Source organism: Arvicanthis niloticus, chromosome 22 (genome assembly GCF_011762505.2).
Source record: "Arvicanthis niloticus isolate mArvNil1 chromosome 22, mArvNil1.pat.X, whole genome shotgun sequence".
NCBI lineage: Eukaryota > Metazoa > Chordata > Mammalia > Rodentia > Muridae > Arvicanthis > Arvicanthis niloticus.
The window spans coordinates 23,423,744-23,446,753 of NC_133429.1; the positions used below are offsets into that span (position 1 = coordinate 23,423,744).

Here is a 23,010-nt window from a genome sequence, read left to right on the forward strand (position 1 = left end):
CCACAGGACACCTATGGCAGCCATGCTCTTTTCATCAGCACGAAGACTGCCATGCGTGGCAAGATGTTTGATCCCAGTGAATGTAGCAGGAGGAGCTTCTTCCACCCCATAGTGCAGATCCACTCACCTCCAGGCTTGTCACACTGGAAGTCCTCCCTCAGCAAGAGCCATTCCGCACACGTCTTCATCACCGCATTCCGCACACATGTCTTCATCACCGTCAGCTTCCTGCTTCGTTTCTCTTGATACTTCTGTTAAGACTCAAGTCAGAGAGCAAAGCGCAATGGAGACGCAGTATTTGCTACTCTCTTGACCTAGGAGAGATATTTTATATTTACTTGGACCACTGGGTATGATTTCAGTATGATCAGAGGCTGAGCCAGGCATGATGATGACACACACACATGCAGTGACTCAAGAAGCTGAGACAGGAGAATCATGTGCTGGAGCACAGCCTAGTCCTTTGTGATGTCCCAAAAGAAAGAAAGGAAAACTGAATGAACATTTCTCAACTCTGTGTCTCTAGGTGGTTTTAAAATTAAGTAGGAAACATAGCTGATACAAGAATGGGGAAGAAATAAGAGTTGTTATTTGGAGAAAAGAAATAAAAATATACTTATTGGTATTAGTATATAAAACAATGAGCTCTGACTTCAAATTATGCATTACTGGTTTATGGGTTAGTGTGTGTGTGTGTGTGTGTGTGTGTGTTGTTCACAACAGAACTTGGAAATCAAAGCTGAGTTCTGTAGTTAGAGTTTGGCTAATTTGCCCTCAGTAAAGAATTAGAAACACACACACACACACACACACACACACACACACACACACACACACACAGGATTTATGCTGATTCCTTGACATGCCAAGACATTCCAGATTTAAAAGCATTCTTGCCTAGTGTGCATAAGGCCTGAGTCTGTTCCCTAGCACTGAAAGTCATAAAATAGCTGACAGTGTATGAACACTCTACTTGAAGTCTGGTGAGCAAACAGTACAGCTTTTGCCTATTGGCTCTCCAGCTCAGTGTTGAGTATCTGATATATGAGAAGGCAGGTGGTGGGGAATGGGGAGGAAGTAGTTTTGGAAGCATAGATCATGGGCCTTCTCTTCAAGTTTCTGGTTAATTTGTGACCCAAGAAATAATATTTTAAAAAGACAGTATGTGTTTTATTCTAAGTTCTGTGTATATCAGTAGAAGCTGTTCATTTGTTTACCCTCCCTTGTGTGTATGTGGGGTTGGGGATATGGTACTAAGGAACTGTGTTTGTTAAGTAAGTGCTTTGTCTTTGAGTTACATATATCCCCAGCACAAAATTCAAGTATTTGAGACATTTGTTGTTTTCTTGTGTGTGTATGTGATCTGGACTTTTATGTGTAGACCAATTCGACCTCATCAAACTTGTGATGTTTTTAATCTATGCGGAGATCACAGGTATATACCCGCCATACCAGGCTCATTGTCCTAGTTCTCTTTCCCATTGTGAATAACAACATCTTAAGAGAGAAGGGTTTATTTGGCTCACAATTCCAAGCTCTATTCCATCATCAAGGAGAAGTCAAAGGGGCAGGAATTTGAAGCACCTGGTAGCATCATACCCACGCTCAGCAGGGAGCAATGCATTAAAGCATGGGTGCTAGTGTTCAGCTCAATTTCTCCATCTAATATAGTTGGCATGCCATGCGTAGGGAATGGTGCCACCCACAGTGGTTAGGTGTTTTCATGCGAATTAGAGCAAGCAACATAATCTCCCACAGATATGCTCACAAGCCAACCTAACCTAATGTAGACAATCCCTCAGGTAGACTCCTTTGTTAGTTAATTCTAGATTGTCTCAAATTGAGAATGAAAGCTAACCATCACACTCATCATCCAGTGTCGTTGGGTGAATGGAGAAAGGACAGGCTGCACTTTGATGTACATCACCACGGCCTGTGGTGCTTATGAAACACTGGGCCTTAATCCAAGGAACTGATTCAGTAAGTCTGGGAGAGTGTCCAGGCACCTACATTTTTCATGAAGTTCTGTAAAGAGGTTTCAGAACAGTTTGCTTTAGATGGTCTATTCTGTCAAAAGTTTAGAGACAAAGTGTTCAAGATGTAGCTCAGTGCAGGAGCACTTGCATGTGTGAAGCCCTAGGTTCGATATCTAGTACTGGGGAAAAAAAGAAAAGGTCAAAAGGTCATCATCTTCCCTGTAATTCAGCCCCAGTGCTATCTCCAAGTGATTCTACATTATGCAGAGTTTAAGCATGTCTATTAATACAAAGCTCCAAAGTATGCTTAAAGTAGGTCACTGGAAAATAGCCTTCTGGAGCTGCTGCTACTATATTGGCGGATGCTGAGAGCAGACTAGGGAAGTTGCGAATTTTAAAAAGTGGCCGTGGGCTCGAGATGCTCAGAGATCCAGAGTACAGGCTGATTTTCCAGAGGACCTGGGTTCTGTAAATCCAGTTCTAAAGAATCTGATACCCAACTTCTGGTCTCCTTGGCATCAAGGACACACATGGTGAACAGGGTATACATGTAGACAAAAGACTCATACATATAAAATAAAATACATTGTTAAAAATAGGTGGTCCATTTGTTGGAAGATGAGGGTGTATCTGACCACAGGCTGAACATATGAAGATTAATGCAATGCTTAAGAGAAATTTTTTTAGGTGTTATTGCAAAGTGTTGGAAGGAACACGACTTAAGACTTAAGAAGTACCACTTCCTGTAAATGTCAAGGTGGTATTTTCAAGTAGCACAGATGGGTATTAAAAACATCTCCTTATGAGTCTCTATTCTTGCTTTTATCTGCTGATTATTACCTTTTAATAATCACTTGTAACTGAATAAAGCCCTATATGAATATACAGTGAATACATTTTTTTGAAAACCCTTCAGAATCATTAAGAAGATGAGAAAGAAGAAATGCTTGGAAAGGGAGAGTTTATTAATATTGACAGTAATATATATTTTCTTACTGTGAGTTCAAAGGTTAAACCACTGCACACACACACACACACACACACACACACACACACACACACACATCTGCCTTCCAGCACTTGACTCAAGGGCAAATCATCCAAGAGTTCCTCTAGTGAACTCAGTATGTTTTCTTGAATATTTTATATGAAGACATTTGAAAGTAAGTCAAGTTAGGAAGGGTCTGAAGAACCCTTGCAACTGAATAAAGACCTATGCAATTCACAGCCTGTATTTTATAGAGGTAGATATTAAAATGTATAAAACAACGCCTGAACCCAGAAATTTATTGATCGAGTTTGATAAATCAGCTCTCTGAATTACAATGCGAGTGCCCCCACTGTACCAGTACAATTAACAGTGGGGCCAGCAAGATGGCTGTGCAGCTAATGGACCTTTCTCGCAAGCTAAATAACTCAAGTTCTATCCCTGGCTCTCTGATAAGGGAGGAGAAAACTGACCTTTATATGTTGCCTTCAGACCTCCACATATACCCCTGGCATGTGGCTGTGTGCACATGTGTGCATGTGAGAGCACATACACACACACACACACACACACACACACACACACACACACACACACTTAATACATACATACATACAAAAATGTAATTACTTTAAAAAAATTTCACAGCATAGCATAGGATTTGATTTGTGCTCATGTATCCATTGGTTAAAATCATGGATTTGGGTAGATCTGTGTCTACATCCTAGCTCTTTCACATTAGGTAAGGAGTTACCTTTCTAAATCTCAGTTTCCTCCTTTCATTTTTGTGGTATATATATTAAACAATTTTTAAGAGCCCGTTGTTATCACATAAATTCTCTCTGTCCCAGTTTTCTTGCCATTTACAATAAATTGATTGTGCTTAATCTTATCAAATGATTGTAAGAGTTGAAATCGAGGAGTCTCCGGACAAACGCCATTTGCCATTTATGGTGGTGGTGCTGTGCTGTGCGTGGGGGGGAACGCAGAGATGATCTACCTATAGACACGAAAGGAAACTAACGTTGAAAGAGAGCTGAGGTGTAGCTCCGGGGCCCTTTACCTCTTCGTGCCTTCAGGGACTGTAGCTGTCAGTGATTCCCAGAGCCACGAAGCCTTTTGACTTTTGTTTATAGATCCGTGCTTCCAGATTGAACTTGGCTTGACGTAGATTGGAACTTTTGAAAGAATGCTCAAAAAAGCCACGTCTTTAACCAAAATTGGTATGATAGACGGAGCGCAGCCCCGGCAGGCAGTCTCTCAGGGAGCCGTGTGGTCCCTAGTGCAGAAGTGCTGAGGTGCAGCTTGTGGATGTGGGTTCAGGAAGCTTAATGTTTCCCTGGAGGATGAAAGCAGATGGTGGTTTGCCCAGAAACTGCAGGGCTGGTCTCTGTTTCTCATGGTTACAAAGATGTTAAGTATTTCCTATGCCAATCTGTCAGCTTCATTCCCTCAATAAGAGTGACTGCTGAGGTTATGGAGGCAGATAATTGTAGAGTTTCTTTTAAAGGATGGTAAGGCTAGGAACCTTGGTGGAAGCTGGGGCCAGGGGTGTTTGAGTACCACTGAATACCTGTTCATCAGCCCATAGGCAAACTACCGGATCCTTCTACGATCCACTTTTCTGAATGTAGAAATGAGAAACATGGATGTGATTGAGGGTCCTTAACATTTCAGACTCTAAATTCTACTTTCCCATGCTTTATGTCCATTTCTGAAGGGGCCGCACATAGCTTTCCCCATTTCTCAGAGGAGTCAGGGGCCCCAGGAAGATCTATGCGATTAGAGAATTTTGTAGTCCTTCTCAGCTTTACATTATTTTATTTCACAATGATGTCTCATTAGGCTGAACTGCTTAGAATAAATCAATCTTTCGGGGCTAAAGGGAATGAGGGAATTGAACGGAACAAGAGGATTTGGTTTTGCAGGTGTAACCCTGGTGGTTTTTTGTTTTTTCTTTTTAATGATGGAAAGGACATGAGCTGGCACTATGATTTTTTTATTTTGCTCTGCTTTGTGCTCACAGGTCTTTATTTTTTTCCCCCAGTGGAGGTCATTCCTTTGTCCTCTCTACCAGCTCTGTCTTTACAGTAGGTGGCAGCTTGCACTGTGCCCACAGACCTTAAGTATGTTTGCTTGGGTGATTCTCATGCCAAAGAAGCACATGATTTATAGCTTTACATTTTTTTTAAATTTCTTCTTGGACATTTTGTACTGCCCCTATGGTCCCCATGGCTTTTATTTGAAATTCTTCTGGCATGTTTACTTAGCATAATAGTTCATCTATTTACAGAACATTTTGCTTTGTTTTTGAAAAAAAATGTTGCAAGACTTGTTTTCCGTGGGAGAGTCAGACCTACCTAAGGAAAGAGTCAAGTATCTGGGATAAGGATGAGCCAAACTTAAAAAATTCTATGGATAGTTGCAATACGGTGCTGAAAGTTCCCCAGTGCTCGTGTAGGAAGGAATCCAAATATTGAAACAGTTCAAGTGGATTCTTCCCATCTGGTCTCCCTTTGCTTCTTCTCATCTGTGGTACTCTCTTCCCTTCACTTGTGGCAGGGAGGAATTTAATTAAATGTGAATTTTAAATTCTTTTTGGCTGTTCTGTTTCATCTTTAAGGATCTGCTGAATCATCATTTGTCTTTCTCAAAGCGTTTTCTGAGGTAGATTGATGTTCATAATTGATAATGCCTTGCAAGTAGCCGAGGAAAATGAATCAGGTGTCGTTTATGAATTAGCAGGGTAATCTAATGAATTTTATTTCCCAAACCGACTTTATCTTATGGTGATTGGGAAGCTGTTACATTTAGAAGCTCAATTACTATAAACTTAGCTGGAATCATCATCATATATATATTTTCACAAGATATATATATATAATCATAATATATATACTTATATATAATCATAAGATATATACAGTTATATATAATCATAACATATATAAATATACATATACATCATATACATATGCATGCTGTCTCTGTTGCTAATAGCACAATATTTCAGTCTTGGTAAGTTATGAAGAGTTTTAATTTGGCTCACAGTTCTGGTCCAAGGCAAAGACTGTATCAAATGCTTCTATCTGGAACAGTCCTAAGAAAGGGCAATGTACCACAAGGAGAGACAGAAAGCAAAGACCTTGTCCCATTGGCTTATAGGGCAGACACACTCTTGAGAGAGCCCTTCAATCTGTACATTACATTTAGAGAGCAGTCCCCATTCCTAAGGACAGAATCCTAGCTACCTCTCAAAGATCTCACATTTTCCCCACCATGTTTCATAATAGAGATTAAGTTTCAGCATGACTGACTGTTGAGTTAGTTTGGTAAGCAAAGATGCTTACTTATGTTGAACCCCTGGAACCCACAGGTACCAGGGGAGATTTGACTCCCACATCCGTTTTCCAATTCACACACACACACACACACACACACACACACACACACACACACCTTGGGGTCAGGAAGTTACAAAGAAATGCTGAAAAAAGTTCCAACATTAATTTTGTAGGAACAAACCATGTTCAAACCATGCCATTGTGAAGTAGATTTTAAAAAATGATCTTAGGCTGGAATCAGTAGAGTTATTGACAAGCATGCATAAGGACCTGGATTTGATCCCTAGTACCGTATGAAATTAACCTGTTCTATTTGAAAGGGAAGAGTGGCTATTTGCTTTCATTTAGGTGTTTTGAAACAATGAGAGGTGGTATAGAAAGTTTTCTGACATCATCTTAATTTTTAAAATCACTATTGAGTTATTTTTTTTTATTTGTTGTTGTTGCTGCTGCTTTTTTGTTTACTTGTTTTGTTGTTTTTTGTTTGCTTGGTTGTTTTTTTTTCTTTAGAAATCACCCAATTACCTATGATAGTTGATCTAGTTAATTAGGTTTTTAGACAGTACTAACAGAAAAACCAAAATTTCCAAATCAAAATGTCCAAAGGCAAGAGACGGTATTTTCCTGAAGTACGCATGAGACTGAAAGCCACGTTATAGAAAGCTAGGTCACTAAGGTGGAGTCTTCAAGGATTTCCTGCTATAGCCAGGATTCTTTAACATCACTGCTTCTGATGAGACTAAAGAGCCTGACCTTCATTCCTGAAAGGTTGAAAAAGGAAACCATTTTACAGATGGTGCCAAGGAAACCATGAGTCACTGCTGAGGACTTGGAAGAAACACTGAGAGCACAGGGTCTTGTCACAGAAGTCCAAGCGCCCATTGGGTTCTTGACCTTTAAGGACCTTGATGACATTTGAGTCATGAGAACCAGACATTTTAGACCAGTGACCCAGAGATGGAGTTAAGTGTCCCGACTTTGTGTTCTTTTCTCCTGAGTCCAAATACCTGCAGGGTCTGGTAAGCAGCCAGTGCCAACTTGCATTGCCAAGACTCTTTCTTGGCAAAGTTTCGAGCCTTTCTGAGAACTGTTCTCCTTTGCTGTTTTGTTGCTGTTGTTGTTGTCGTTGTTCTGGGTTTTATTTTTTGTTGTTGTTGGGTTTGTTTTTATTTTTGTTTTGTTTTGTTTTGTTTTTGTTGGTTTTTTTTTTTTTTTTTGCTTGTTTGGGTTTGTTTGTTTGTTTTGTTGTTGTTTGGTTTGGTTTTCATTTTTTCCCCCTAATGTCATTGAATATGTCCAAACCTCAAATATCTACAGAAAATTTAACTTTATCTCCGCCTCACCTCGCCTCCAGATGCATTGCTTCTTCATCTCCCTTTAGAACAGAGCAGGTCTCCCAGAGACATCAACCGAATACAACATAACAAGATGCAATGAGACTAGGCACAAACCATCATGTCAGGGCTGGATTAGGTAAGCCAGTAGGAAAAGGGCCCCAAGAGCAGGCAAAAGAGTCAGAGACACCCTATTCTCATTGTTAGGAGTCCATCAAGAAGCCCAAGCTAAAAGACCACAGTACGTATGTTGAGGGCCTATCGCAGACCCATTAGGTTCCATGGTTCCTGCTTCAGTCTCCGTGAGCCTGGATGAGCGCTGCTTAGTTCATGCTGTGGGCTGTGTTTTCATGGTGTCCTCCACCCTTCTGGCTCCTACAGTCCTTCCTTCCCTTCTTCCTCGAGGTTCCCTAAGCTCTGCCTAATGTTTGGCTGTGGGTCTCTGTATCTGCTCCCATCCGTTGCTGGAAGAAGCCTCTCTGATTCCTTATCCATCTTTCTATGTTTCCCTTTTCCAGAGACCTTTCACATAGCCCAGGCTGAATTCACCATCCCTCCATGTAGTCTGTCTGTATCTCACGGTGGTGACTTTGAACCCCGATTCCCGAGTCTTTAATCTCCAAAATATTAGAATTACAGATGTGCAACGCCAACACTCAGATTTAATTCCTGCTTTTTCTAGAGATGCCTGTTCTCTTGTGCACACGTTGAACACAACATGTCCAGCACTTCCCTGGTAGCGCTCTAAACTCGAGGCTTGTCTCTGATCTCTCCACTCTTCTATCTAGACTAAATACTTATCCTGAATTTACCGCCCTGTTCCTTCCCTGCTTGCCAGAAACCCTAACCAGACTTAATCTTAGTAATTAGCCACATAATCCTCTTTCAGAGACAAAGTAGAAAGTCCTTGGGGACAGTGTGATGTGCCCAAGGGCCACTGTTCCTGTGGATGGTGCTGCTTCCAGCGGGGATCTCTTAGCCCAGCATGCAGAGATCTCTCCCTAATGTGTCTCTAATGTAACATCTCTTTTCTAGCTAGTCTCTCCAATATACCATTTCGGTCCCTTGTATATGATACTTTGTATTCAGTATGCTGCCTCTACTGCAAGCATTTATACACCATGTTTAAGCCCTCCCCTCCTCTCCCTCCCTCCCTTCCTTTTTTTTTCTGCCTTCTTTTAGGCACCTCTTTTTCTTTCCTTTCCTGTGGATTTTAGAGACAGGGTTGCCTTCTAACCTTGGAGGGCTTGATTCTCATTATGTAGCTCAAGGTTCTCAAACTCATGGCTATCCTTCACTCTCAGCTTCCGAAGTGCTGGGAATAAAGACATGCATCACCATGCCCAGCTAGCCCTTAGTATGAGTTATTTAATTCTTGTAAAACCTTTAGCCACCCTGTAGTCTATTTTCTAATTATGCATGTGGAAATGAAAGCTGAAGTAGTAGAAGTAACTTCCCACACCTGAGTTGGCAGGTGGTGGGCCAGGATCCAGTGTAAACCATCTGTCTCCGGAACCTGTGCTCTTGGCCTGGACATCAAACTCCACATCTTTTAGCAACATCTGTCTTTCAGGTCCAAGGCTCTCTCTTCTCTATAAAACTTTCCCCAGTGATCAATAGACATCAGAGACTTGGAATTCATGGCAGGGTTATTTGTGCTTTCTCAGTCCTATCCAACATGCTGCAGACGCTGAGAAAGTAATACCATAATCTATGACCTGACCGTAAATATCTGCACCTCGGTTTTCCAAATTCTCTTCAAACAGTAATTGGAAAGCAAACAGAGAAAGCCGAGTACTAGCAAGAACCTGCACCGTGGTGCAGACACAAGCTCAATGAGCCAGGGTTTCTCCCTTCTCCCAGGTACTCCTGGTTCCTCTGACCTTGGAGGTGCCATTTCACCTCCCATACCTCCATACACCGTCCATCCCCATTCTCATTCGTGAAACTGGCTTAATAAGGTATGCCTCATGGGATTCCAACAGTGACTGTATGAAAAGTTACTATAATTTGTAAAGCCATATTCAAACACAGTCTTTTCTTTTAGTCCCACTGGGAATTCAATATAGGTAAACTAGCTCAGTGTGGAGCTCCATCCTATGGCTGACATTGTGGAGATGCTCATGTCCTGGTCATAGAACTTTTCTGTGAGCTCCTTTTGGCTTCTGTAAATAAACTCTATATTGGTTCTTCATAAAATGAAGCTGGCCAGCATCTCCCTTATCCTGAGGATTTTAAATAGTGAATCTAAACTTCTGTTATAAAATGCAATGTAAATCATATCTTCAGGAACCTGTATTTAGAAGACTCACCGCTTCTTGGTGTGTTTTCCTCATGGAATGACTTTAATCTCCATGGCTATTCCATCATGAGCTGTAATATAACGGCTCAGTCTTGTGCCTGTTAAGGTTTACAGTGTGCCTTTGTTGGTGGGACTTGTGTAAAACGACTGGGTTGTTTTGCCTTTTGAACTTGGGCATAGAAATTTCGAAGGCAAAAGAAGTCATAAAAGCATGTCAGGAAACCTGGTTGAGAAAAAAAAAAGTTAGAGTGTAGAGTTAACTCCTAAGATAAATTAAAAAAAAAAAAAAATCACCTTCTTTAGGAGCCCAGGTGTATTTCTGAAAATTCTACTCTATTATTGGAAATAGCATAAAAAGGACAATGGTAGAGATTCCCAAGAATTCCATGCACTGTCTGGCCACTTAGTGGATTACAGGTGTGTTACCATGCCAGGCTACTAGTAGGTAGCATTTTACACATAGATTATTGGACAGTTTGTTGCAATGATCAAGAGGAAAAAAAAGAGGAAAAAAAAAAAGAATCTATATGTGCTGCTGATCCATGACACATTTCATTGCGGAACCTGAATCCTAGTCCACATGTAACACCCAAGAGGCAAGTGTCTTCGGTCGAGTGATTTGGTCTTTTTAAGTCTCAATTTCTTCCCTTATTAAACACAGATGCTGTGTTAGAGAAATAATAATGTCATTTGGCCCCTTAAGGACATAGGTCCTAGAATATAGTAAATACTCGAAAACGATTAGACCTCTTGGTTATTAATGGTCACATGAGTTGCAGAAAGAGCAATTGTTAAATTGGTCCATCAAGGCTGAAAGGAATGAGAGGTGGAATAAAGTTACCATGGGACCAATAATTCCCTTGGCTCTGCTCTGACCACTTCTGAGGTTGACTAGTGTTTTCTCACCAAATTGCTTTCAGATTGTAGTGGCAAGACCGAGAAGCAACATATGTCTGATGTTATAGAAAGCATATCAGAGATAACCTACCCCTGTAAATATGCATATCATCGCAGCTTTCTATAGGAACAATGAAGATATCAGACACAGAGTAAAGACAGTATATGCCATTGAAAAACCATTTTTCTAACTAGTTCTCAATAAAGAACTCCGGTTGCTAGTTTATAATGGGTTTGGCACATTCCCTTAACAAGTGATAGGTAACTGGATCTTTGTTTTATGAAGGAAATAAAACAGTGTGTAGCTTAATTCCAATTCCTCTAGTTTCCAGCCCATTGCTTATTCACTGATACTAGCACTATTGCTATAAATGTGTTAGAAGATTTCAAAGCCTTTAAAAGCTAGCCAGATTGGTGAAGCATGTCGTGTCCAACCCAAGGGAAGTGAGCTGAGACCTATCGCAAAACCCAATGTTCCTAGATTAAACTCAAAAGTATTCATTTCTTTAAAAAAGTAGACTAGTCCTTCTGAAGCTTTACTGACTTTGCATAGAATCAACATAGGAGGAAAGAAGCCCTACAATTTGAGTGCCTGCCCTTAGCATCGCTGTGGGAATTGTTATGTAAAACCCAGTACATCCAATGTGACTGGTCAACTGGTACTTCTAGAAGTATCCTTCTTCATGCTGACCTATCACACTGATGACAACCTTATGCAGATACAAATTGAAAAATTGCCCCAAAGGGGAATTCCAGTGCTACAAATGGAAATCAAGATTTATGAAGTTTTTTTTTTTTTTTCAAAAAACTCAATAGAATTAATAAAGTGATAGTTGTAGGATCTCCTCCAAGATCCTTGACTTCACTAGCCCTGAGTGGTTGGCTAGGTCTCCACCATGGGTGGTATATTCGTAGCCACCCATAACTGGACTTACAACTCAAGTACTGTATATTAGATAACAAAGGGGCATGAGATATTAATGATATGACAGGTTGGATATATGAATTTTCTCAAGAAACTCTTTTGTATTTACTCACTTTTTCAATTCTTGGTCTCCGTAGGTGGCAAATCTTCCAAATGACTATATGATAACCCTCAACTATGTCGCCGGGATGGATGTTTTGGTACGTAGTTCACACATTTCTGACTTGCATTTTAGTAGCTAACGGGTGACCTGTGACCATACACATTAAAGACATTCTCTGCTCGCTGTCTTGAAGATGATATCTTTTTAGAATTTGACCTATATTTTTCTTCTTCTTCATTTTCCCCTCAACCTGCTGCAGAGATTATCAGTGAGCACTTCAGTGTTTGAGGCCTGCACACTAAACAGAAACGGCTCATCTTGGTTAGACTTAGCAACTGATGTCTATTTTTCCCCCCTGGGCATCTCTCAAAGGGGCTTGAATATAAAATCATGTTAAGTTTTTTCCTTGACAATGACTCATGTATATATTACTCTTATTCCTATTTTATTTGAGAAAATAGAATATTTTATTTTATTTCTTAGCTTATTAGCCTTGCAATGGGGCTTTGAATACAAGTATGGAGTTATAATTTTGTTTCGATGTAAATTTTGGGATGTCACGCTGTGGACAAACTCCCCTAGAGTTATGCAGACCAAAAAGATGCATAGTAACTCTGCGTGCTTTTATAAACTCCTAAGACATCAGACTCCGCCATCCAGAAAGATGTGATGTTAATGCCGTTTGATACTATATGTTCCAACTTGCAACATAGTCACATATTTTCAACACATGCTATTCATACCAATTCACTGTAGCTGTTGTAATCCTGGAGTAAATCAAAAGCTATTTGAGCTGCTCTCGCCTTTGCAACTCTCATTTTTTTTCCCTAACCCCAATAAATATTCATAGTATGTTGATTATACACGTGTTGTTTCTGGTTTTTGTGAATGAGCCAATCAAAAGTATGTTACTTTGTTCTTCAAAATACCTTTTAAATACTACATAAGGTTTTTGTTTCAAGATACTGTCTGTGGCTACACTTCTTTTACTTGGTAAGCATTTTTTTCCACAAACTGCCAAATGTTCTTTAGAACTCGCTTGAACATGTAGCTTCATGCTGGACCAGCTCAGCTCAAGCCTGGCCACTGTCTGTCAATTCTGGTAGTGGAGTTTTCTGCAAAGAGAAATATAAAGTCAAAGCAGCTTGAAAACTAATCAATGCAGTCATTTGATCACTTAGTCAGCGAGCGTTCGGTGAAGAACCAATTTAAAAACTCTGGCCTCAATGGTTGAGTGCTTGCCTAGCCTATGGAAAGGTCCTGGATTCCATCCCAGCGCCAAAATAACAAACAAACAGACAAACAAACAAACATCTTAACAAGAATTGTGAGGAAAGTACTTAGCTTTTATGTCACATTTTTGCAAAATGATGTCAACCCCCTCGCCGCCTCCCACACACACACACCAGGGTGAGAAGAAATCTTGTACATTAGGTAGGTACACTTGTTCATATTTTACAAAGGACGCAAGGAGGTTTACAACCCAGACTTATTTTGGCCAGGGGTCTACAGCTTGTACGTGACAGACCTAAAAAGAACATCCCTCCCTTTCCCATCCAATCCCACTCCACTTTGGCCATCCTGACTCTTCACTCTGGGTTACTGAAAATGGGGATGTGAAGAATAATTACCATGCTGAGCCAAGTTTTAGAAGGAGCTTCCCACTCCAGACTGCCGGTACCCCCTTGAGCCTGGCTATCGCCAGACTTGCTCAAAGCAATACTGCTGCTCTTTGCAAAGCAAGAGTTAAATGGGAAATAACTAAATAGATGATTCCGGAGCTGGTCTAATCATAGATGGTGCTAAATCATAAATTTCCGTATGGGCTGGTGATAGCTAGAGTCGGGCTTGTAAAAATAAAGCCGACTTATTGCCACATATTTTGTGCGTGTTGCTGCAATTGAGAGAAGCCTGCTATTATTTGGTCTTGGCATGCTATCGTGGAACTACTGAGAAACATTGTTCTTGGCCACCGCAGTTGGCAGGAAAAATCAGCTGCTTCGGAGGGCTTAGCACAGAAAGTGGGGTCTTACCCTTTACCTTCATTTTAAAGGGTTCATTTGTACCAAGACCAGAGGCGTTTCCCAGTTGAGCGGCCTGTGGAGATTTGTTGGTGGTCAGAGTCCCAGCTGCCTAATCTTTTGTCTTTAAACAATAAAGGGTGGGGTGGGACTTGTTGCCAGAAAGATCCCCTAGGATCCAGGCAATAAAAGTCAGCCTCAGGCACTGGGCAAGATACAGTTTTTTACTTTTATTGTAAAAAGCAGCTAAAGTCTGCAAAGAAAAGTCTATTTTCCTCACAGGCCTTCTTAGAAAATAACCTAGCAGATTCTCTCTCAGAAATAGCAGGTTGTGGTCATCCATCCGGTTAGTGTTTGAATCCACTGATAATCGCCAATTCAAAATCCTCACAACTATATTACTGTAACACAGCCAGATGGGTATGATTTCCTCCTGAACCTCTTAAGCTTAGGTTCTGAATGAATACTCCTGGTTCTTTCGTTCACCCAGCAGTTACTATAGAACGAATGAGCATGGAGGTGCTGAGTGTCACTACACAGCTGTGTTCGCTCTAATGTGTGTCTCCGCCCTAAAACAAAAGATACTGGAGTTAATTGCTCATCCTTTTTAATTAGAGTAAATTATATATACACGCAGTTACAACTCTCTTTGACGTATTTTGGAAATTCCTTTAGTTGTACAGAATAATTCTAAAAATATCCAAAGAGTATCACATGGCCTACTCCAGGTTCAACCTTTTTCTTCCCTACATTTATTTGCTTTATCAATTTTTTTCTACATGGATATTTTATTATAGCATTTTTCCAAATTGTGTCCATGATGGCCATTCGCTTCTAAATACTTTAGTATGTGTTTCTTAAGCATAGGATTATTATTTTACCTTTTAGCAACATATCTTCAACTCTAGTAAAATTAGCAATAATATTTTAATGTCTTGGGTGTCTTCAAGTTTATCTTTTTGAGTTTTTATTTCTATTCTTCTGGTAAAAGTTCATTCCATGATCATGATTTACATTTTGAATTTTGACGATTCTTTTTTTATTATTTTAAATTGTGCATGCACACACGGTACATACAGGGGTTCATAGAAGCTGGAGGTATTGCTAGACATGGGAGCTGAGAGCTGAATTTGGGTCCTGGAAGAGAAATGCACCTCCTAACTGCTGAGCCATCTCTTCAATAAATAGCATGATTTTAATATCAGGAACACTGTTTCCCCAGCAACATCTTGTCCAGTTAATTTATCTGGCTAAGAGGACTTGGAAGAAGTAATTCAGTTAAGATTTTTGAGATAAGATTATCCTGGATTATCAAGAAGTAATTCAGTTAAGCTTTTTGAGGTGGAGAGATTAGTTTGGATTGCCAAGTGGGCCCAACTGGTACACTTGCGAATCCTTATAAAGGATTCAGATGTGTGTAAGCTAGAGAGGGAGATTTGCAAAGATTTCTCCGCTGGGTTTAGAGTTTGAAGCCAGAGCAGCAGGAATACTGGCGAGTGGCCTGTTGGAGCTGGAAAAGGCACAGCAAAGATCTCCCTCAGCCCCAAAGAGTGCCTTGAGTTTGGTTTAAGTAAGATTTGTTCCATACATCTGGCCTCAAGAACTGTAAAGTTAATCTTGATCTTGATCTTGATGACCAGCTCAGTGGTAATTTGTTCTAGCTATGATAGGAAATCAACAGATTACATCTTAAAGTCCCCTTCAAAAGTCATTCAGTCATTTTTGTTTTTCATCTTTGTGGCATTGAAACTTTAGAGTGAGTCACCCTTCTCCTTGACCAAGTGTCCTTTTTCAAACATGATTGATGGTTCCTACTGATTCTGTGGGATTTATGCACTCTACGGTGTCACCTGATGGCACCTGCTCAGACTGTCCCTCCCAGAGCATGGAGTGTATGTCATCCCTGAAACACTACTTGATTTAATTTGTTCAACTGATTCCTGTACATTTATTCATTTACAGTCTTAGAGACACTAAAATCACACGAACATCCTGGTCCTTATCACCGGTTAGGAGCTACTGGTCTGTATTACATGCACTAATCTTTAGGGTTACATCCTTTTTAGTTTGTGTGTTTGTTTGGGTGCTTAGGATCAAACCTAGGATTGTGCTTCTGCCAGGCACTCTGAGCCGTACTCCCAGTTCCTAAAGCATTTTTAAAAGGAACAGCTAAGACAGAAGTGTTTGATTGTGGACCCGTATTACTAAGGCAACAGTAAGGCAACCCTTCCTCAGGCATGTGCAGCTTCACTCCGAGGTTGTTCCCGCCTCTTCCACCTGGCTCTGTGTTCTTTTGTTCCTTCGCTATCCCATGACTTATTACTGGATACTTTGGTTCCTGGGTTGACAGAGTGACTTAGAAATAATTATCAATTTGCGATCTATTCCTCCTTCATATATGCTGACTGACCTGTGGCTCATCTTCTGATAAAGGAAATGGTGTTATCGCAATGAGGGGACAGAAAGAGTGCAGTTTCCTGATTGTTTATGGGGCTATTTGATTGATACCATCCCCTAGCTTACAGACTTTATATCTCTAGGACAGAATATATTGCTATCTCTATATCTTACCTATACCTCCCCTCTCTCTCTTTGTGTGTGTGTATGTGTGTGTGTGTTGTTTTCTTTTGCTGTGCTGTTCTGTACCTTTAGTGCCTTCTGTGTGGTGGGTACTTAGAAAATATTTGACAGAAGGATACAAAGAAAGACAGTAGGACCTTTCCCTGGTGTGTAATCACTTGTCATTTCCTTGATGTCCAAGGTGCTGTGACAGCTGAGTGCCTGTAACTCACCACACACTATCAGAACCTCCACAATGCTGCTCTCTCTTCCTTAGACTTCTGCACATGTCATGTCATCTTGCTTGGAAGGGTTCGTTATTGTGCGTGTGAGCCTTCTATTTGCACTGAATCATTTCTGCTCAAGAACCATCTCATTTTTCCAGTTTGCTCCAGGCTGAGAGCCAGATCCTGAAGCCCAAGGTTCATAAGCCTCTTCATAATCTTGCCTCCTCACATCCTGGTCACTGAAGTACCCATTTTCCCCTACACCAACTCACCGCCCTACCCTGATGCATCACTGTCTCCTAAAGTCATTCTTGTTGGCAACCCCTGTGCTATGCTGGGTGCTACTTACATTTGCCAGGGATGTCTGTCCATCCACTCACCCTGCCATGGAATTGTGGCTATTTTGGAGCCTGACTTAGATACCAGCTCTTTCAAGAGCAAATTAAGTTATTTTTTTCCCATAAAGACCATTATCTATACTTCTTGACTGTACTTTCTCTCCCATACTTAATACGGGACCACAGAAAATTAACACCACATATAGTCTGAGCTCAGTGCTTTGATTAGTGCTGAAAGAAGCTAGAAGCTGAGGTGGAGAGTGACCCAATAGAAGACCAGCAGTCTCCACTGACCTGGACCCCTGAGATCTCTCAGACACTGAGCCACCAACCAGGCAACATACACCACCTGGTCTGAACCACCCCCCCCCCCACACACACACACACAACACATATACAGCAGAGGACTGCCTGGTCTGGCCTCCATGAGAGATGATGCACCTAACCCTCAAGAGATTTGAGGCCCCAGGGAGTGAAGAGGTCTGGTGGAGACAACCTCTTGGAGATGGGGGTGGGGGGGAGGAGGGGAGGGAAGGAAGAGGTATGGGATGAGGAATAGTCAGAGGGCAGACCGGAGAGGGATAATGGCTGGAATGTAAAAAAAAGATGAGAGAGAGAGAGAAAGAGAGAGAGAGAGAGAGAGAGAGAGAGAGAGAGAGAGAGAGAGAGAGAGAATGAAAGAAAAAAGAAAATGAATAAACTAGAATTTTGAATACTGTTTTAACTAGCTTTTAGTGTACTTACACAACAGCACTGTGGCTCATCTTAATAAGCATGATTGAGACACCATTTAGAACATGTAGACCAATTACTGTCTGATAGAAAAGGAAGGGCCACATATAATCTTCAATTGCTGAGTAGCCACCTTAAAAAAACAAAGTTTAAAAGAACGGATGCCACTGAATATAATAAATTATATTTAGCTGACAATATGCCAAATACAATCATTTACAATGAGCATAAAATTGCCAGTGGGATATTTTACCTTCCTTACAGTACTGAAAATCCACTGTGTATTTCATACCTACAGCAAATTCTACTTCAGGTACTAAATGTTCACCATAGTATGTGGTAATAAGTACCTACCAAAGGGGGATTGACTCCACATTTCGCCAAGCACAGATTAGAGAGATCTCTTTCTCTTACTGATGGAGGAAGTGAAGGAGAAGTTGGACTGACTTGCCTAGAACTCCACTCCATGTGAGATGACTGGGACTAAGAACTGGTTCTCTGACCCCTCAGGCTCTGCTGCCTTCCCCTCCATGTAATCTTTCCTCACTTTGCTACTTCAAGTCTGGCTGAGGAGCCATTCATAGGCCTGTCCCAAGAAGTAGCATGCATTTCTACTGCCTGGGTTGATTACCATCTTAATCAGATTAATGATCATCCATCTCTTTAATTCAAATACGAAAATGCAAAGTTAGCTGAGTATGCCCTGAAGATCCAAAAGAATTGTTCATGGAGGACTGACGGAGTCATCCTCCAAAACCTTGATCATCTAAATGGAGTTAAGGTTTTGGAAAGTCTATACTAGCCATGTCAAGACATAACGTTTTACAAAGCGCTTTTATAAGAAAGTTTCGATTCACCCACCAACAGGATTCTTCTGCTGTTGCCAAGAATTAGAGGCTAGGTGAATACTCCTTGTGAATCCCGTTCAGAGTTTACCAGCCAGGGCTTTGGTCCCTCCGAATCTGATTGGTATTGGCGGTATACCAAAGTTAGGCCCATTAAGAAAGCAGATAGCTACCAAGTAGGCTCTGTTTACCATGAATTTCATGAATCATACAGTGACTACAAATAGGCTGTACATCTGAAACTGAATGCAGAATAATATGTCAGATTCTGAGAGGGCAAGAATATGCCAGACTTAGCAAGCCCCAAGATATTTCTGCCACATTTGCTTCATGCATGGCTCAAAGTGCCCAGTTCTGCCACTTGAGTGTGGCTATGTCACACACCTCACAGAATCCTTGCATCTTCCTTTAAACACTTGTTTGCCCTTAGAAGTACATGGGATTATCTTTCCTTTCTTTCTTTCTTTCTTTCTTTCTTTCTTTCTTTCTTTCTTTCTTTCTTTCTTTCTTTCTTAATTGTATATTTTATTTATTTACATTTCAGATGTTATCCCCTTTTCCCAGAAATCCCCTATCCTATCTCCCCTCCTTCTGCTTCTGTGAGGGTATGTCCTCACCCATCCAGCCACTCACACCTCCCCACCCTCAAATTCCCCCACACTGGGGGCATTTTCATCACTGCCCCCACAAAAGCAGCTGTATTCCTACTTGTGTGTAGATTACTGATAATTATTTCATCTTGTCTTTCATCATATCTTTTATTGGGTCATGTAGTGAAATCATGTACTTGATACTCATGGTATATTGAAAAAGAAAAAAAATCTGTAAAAAAGTTTCTAGCTAAATCATTAGAGGTCATGATCTACTCACAGTCTAGAAGTGTTGGTTTGGTGTCATGGAGTCAGTTGGCATTTTAGATTAATACACGTGGCAAATATATAGGAGTATGAAGGATACGCTGTGCCTGGAGTCTCACACAGGCCAGCTCCAATTAACCCAGAGGATGGAAGTCAGGGGGGTACGAGGAAGGAAGATAAGATTATATGAAGTATGGAGTCAAGAAAAACAAAATGAAAACAAAAAAAACCTCAGACAAATTTTCCTATTCAAAGCAATCTTTATTTTATTTTATTTGCTTTTGATATCTGTATATATGGTTTACGGAAAAAAAAAGTCAAATTATATGTCCTTCTGAAAGCTGCATGTTGTCTCTGACATCTGGAGTCACTGTTAACTTTCTCGATCCTTCACATTTCTTCAGCAAAAGAGAGCATTCTATCCTCTGTGCTCTGTGCTTCTATTGGCTATTGTAAGTTAACATTTGTTTTAAAGTATTTAAGTTTTAAACGGCCTCCGAAAGATAAGCAGTAATAATGCCATTTTTTGAGGCAGCGAAGAAAGGATTCTGCTTGTGTTTGACAACACTTAATCATCTATTTCATAATCATAATCTTGGAAGAATTAAAAAGCAGGCCTCCGATCCTCTCACAAAGGACACGCTTGCTCAACTGTGTTTGGTTCTCTTTGCAGATCATTGACTCTGTTTAATCACAAAGAGAAAAGAAAGAGAGAAAAGAAACTTCTCGGGAAGTCTAGTCAAGACTGGTTCCCCGTGTCCCCTCCCCCAGGCAGGAAGGGTCAAAAGAGGCCAACCCAGAATCTGATCTGTTTGCTTTGGTTCTCTCCTGCGTAGATCCAAGTCTTACAGTGCTGTAGCATAGCTGAATAAATAAATTAATGAATGCACAGGACCAAGTTAAAGATACAGGTTTTTTTTTTTTTTCGGGAGATCTGTGGTATAAATGATAATGACTTGAATAAAATATAATAGCAAGGGCTTAGCAAAATGTGAGTTGTTAGCAGGATATCCAAGAATTTATAGCAAGCCTGGTGTATGGTGGCATGTTTCTCTAATCCCAGTACTTGGGAGGCTGAGGCAGGAGGATCACAAGGTGGCAGCTTTGTCTGGACTTCATAGCAAGATCCTGTTTGTGTAGCAGGGTGGGGAGTGGGTTATAATAAGAAAAGAATGATTAAATGTATGTCAAAATTTTAATATTATTAAGACAAGTTGTTCCTGTGTTTGAAAGTATAAACCTTGGGAAATCCTACCTCTCAGTCTTGACTGAAGTTTGTGAAAATGAGAGCGGTTATAAGTAAAGAGAGAGAAGATGTAACCTGAATGATAACTGTTACAGAACCCCCCAAGTTAAAAATAAGGAATGAGTGAACACAGTCCTCTACTGTAATTAGGGGCCTTTGAGGGGCACAGAAAGAGAGAAAAGAGAAAGACCACTTTTTTTTTTTTTAATAGGAACAACCACAGGATAAAAAGAGTGGCTCAGTTCAAAGCTCAGGAATTTGTGTCAAGAGATCCGAGTGGATAGGCAAGAATATTGGTCACATAAAAATAGAGTTTAAGATCACAATACATAGAATCTATTATCTTTGAAAAGTTGCATAGCTGCAACTACCCTGAAATGCTCCGGAATGGTCTATGGCGGAACCACAGAAAATAAGACTGTTTTAAAATGTTGGCCTCGTGCAGCCTATGCTCCACCTGTCCACCCCATCTCCGTCACTTTTATGCTTTACACGTGTGATGCATGGTCATTGGAAGGTTTATGTTGTTTGCTTGGAGTCTCTCAGCGAGGCCTGAGTGCAGTTAGGCGTTGATGCTGGCTTCTAATAGCTATCTAAGTGGGCAGAACTGGCTCCGGGAGCTGCCCCCTCCCCATACTTGGATCACTGTTCTGCTATCACAACCTTGAAATTTGAAATAGTTCTTGAGCAAATTGTCGAATGATAATTTCAAATAAGAAATACACTTTCCTTCTGCACTCACTCCCACAAATGACACAGCTGGTACTGCCACTCAAGTTCGTCTATTCAGGACCCTGCCCACGTGAATCTATCTATCTATTGAGAAGTCTTGGAATCTATCAAGACTTTTAGGTTAATTGGTTTTTAACTGGTAGTTCCTTCAGCGTTACGACTCCCTTTTCTGGAAATTTTTTTTTTTTTTTTTTTTTTTTTTTTTTTTTTTTTTTTGGTAATCCTGTCGGTATTTAATGTTCTTTTGAAAACACAGTGACTAAGCCATAAGTAATCTTCCATAGATTTAAATTCTATTAGTACATGAACTTTGTATGTGTGTGTATGGGTGAAAAGAGGGGTCAGGGTGTAAGAATTAGCTTTCAATTGACCAAGGAAGAGAAGGTAAGGTATACAAGGCTGGTTTAATTTTTCTTCCATGGAAGGACAAAAATCATTAATCCTCTGATCTCTACACATTTGTTTATTTTGAACTGTTAAATCTGTCTTGAGCAAGACATGAATTGACCTCCTGTGTTCTGAGGAAATTCTTTGTCCTGCAGTCAATGACTAAACTGCTGACAGATTTGAAGAGCCCTCTGAATCTGCCACATTTATAATAGATGCTTTGTCCTCTCTTTGAATTTCTTTCAGCCTAGTCACTGTTGGCTACGAGACATGGTAATACAATTATCAGTCAGCTTGACTACTCTTCTGGACAAGTTTTCAAATATTTCTGAGGGCTTGAGTAATTACTCCATCATAGACAAACTTGGGAAAATAGTGGATGACCTCGTGGAATGTATGGAAGAAAATGCACCTAAGGTAACTTGGTATTCATCAGAATTATTTTTTTCTTAAACTTCTGAAAGATCTTTCCTAAGCAATGGTATTGGGGAGATGAGAGCTTCCTTATTTTATGTTATTTTAAACTATAAACTTTTAATTTAAGGATAGTTTAAGGAGAGTCTATTGTAGTTTTACTGCAATACTGAAATGGACCTAAATATTGCCACCTAAGGTGAAAATACAGTATCTTTACACTGTAATCTTAAAATTGATTTTGCTTGTGCCTTAATTTTTGTTTCATATCTCAGTGAAGTTCATACTATCCTCCTAGTAAATTATAAGTATATTCAAAAAGTTCAATAGAGTCAACTAGCCTGGACCCCTGGCAGCTCCCAGAGACTAAACTACTAGCCAAAGAGTATACATGGGGTTGACCTAGGCCCCCTGCACATATGTAACACATATGTAGCTTGATCTTCATGTGGGTCCCTCAACAACTAAAGCAGGGACTGTCCCTGACTCTGTTACCTGCCTGTAGATCCTGTTCCCCTAACTGGGCTGCCTTGTCTGGCCTGTTAGGGATGTGCCTAGTCCTGCAGTGATTTGATGTGCCAGGGTTGGTTAGTAACCAGGAGGAGGGAGTTCCCCCTTCTCACAGGAGAAGGGGAGAGAAGGACGGGGGAAGGAACTGTGAGAAAGGATACTGGGAAGAGGGGGTCTGCAATCAGGATGTAAAGGGAATAAATTAATAAAAAAAAGTTATAAATATTGAAAGCAAATGTTTCTCTTGGAGAACTGACTCAGACGACTTGCCCT

The 23,010-nt window shown here is 40.5% G+C and overlaps 1 protein-coding gene across 5 annotated transcripts in view; it reads left to right on the forward strand.

Annotated features, from left to right (window-relative positions):
- The window catches only part of Kitlg (KIT ligand), an 80,062-nt gene that overhangs the window by 35,259 nt on the left and 21,793 nt on the right, over positions 1-23,010 (forward strand). For all 5 annotated transcript variants that reach the window (XM_076920080.1, XM_076920083.1, XM_076920081.1 and 2 more), the window contains 2 exons: positions 11,904-11,966; positions 22,060-22,230. In XM_076920080.1, the coding sequence (XP_076776195.1) occupies positions 11,904-11,966; positions 22,060-22,230 (234 nt within the window). The remainder of the gene's footprint in view (positions 1-11,903; positions 11,967-22,059; positions 22,231-23,010) is intronic.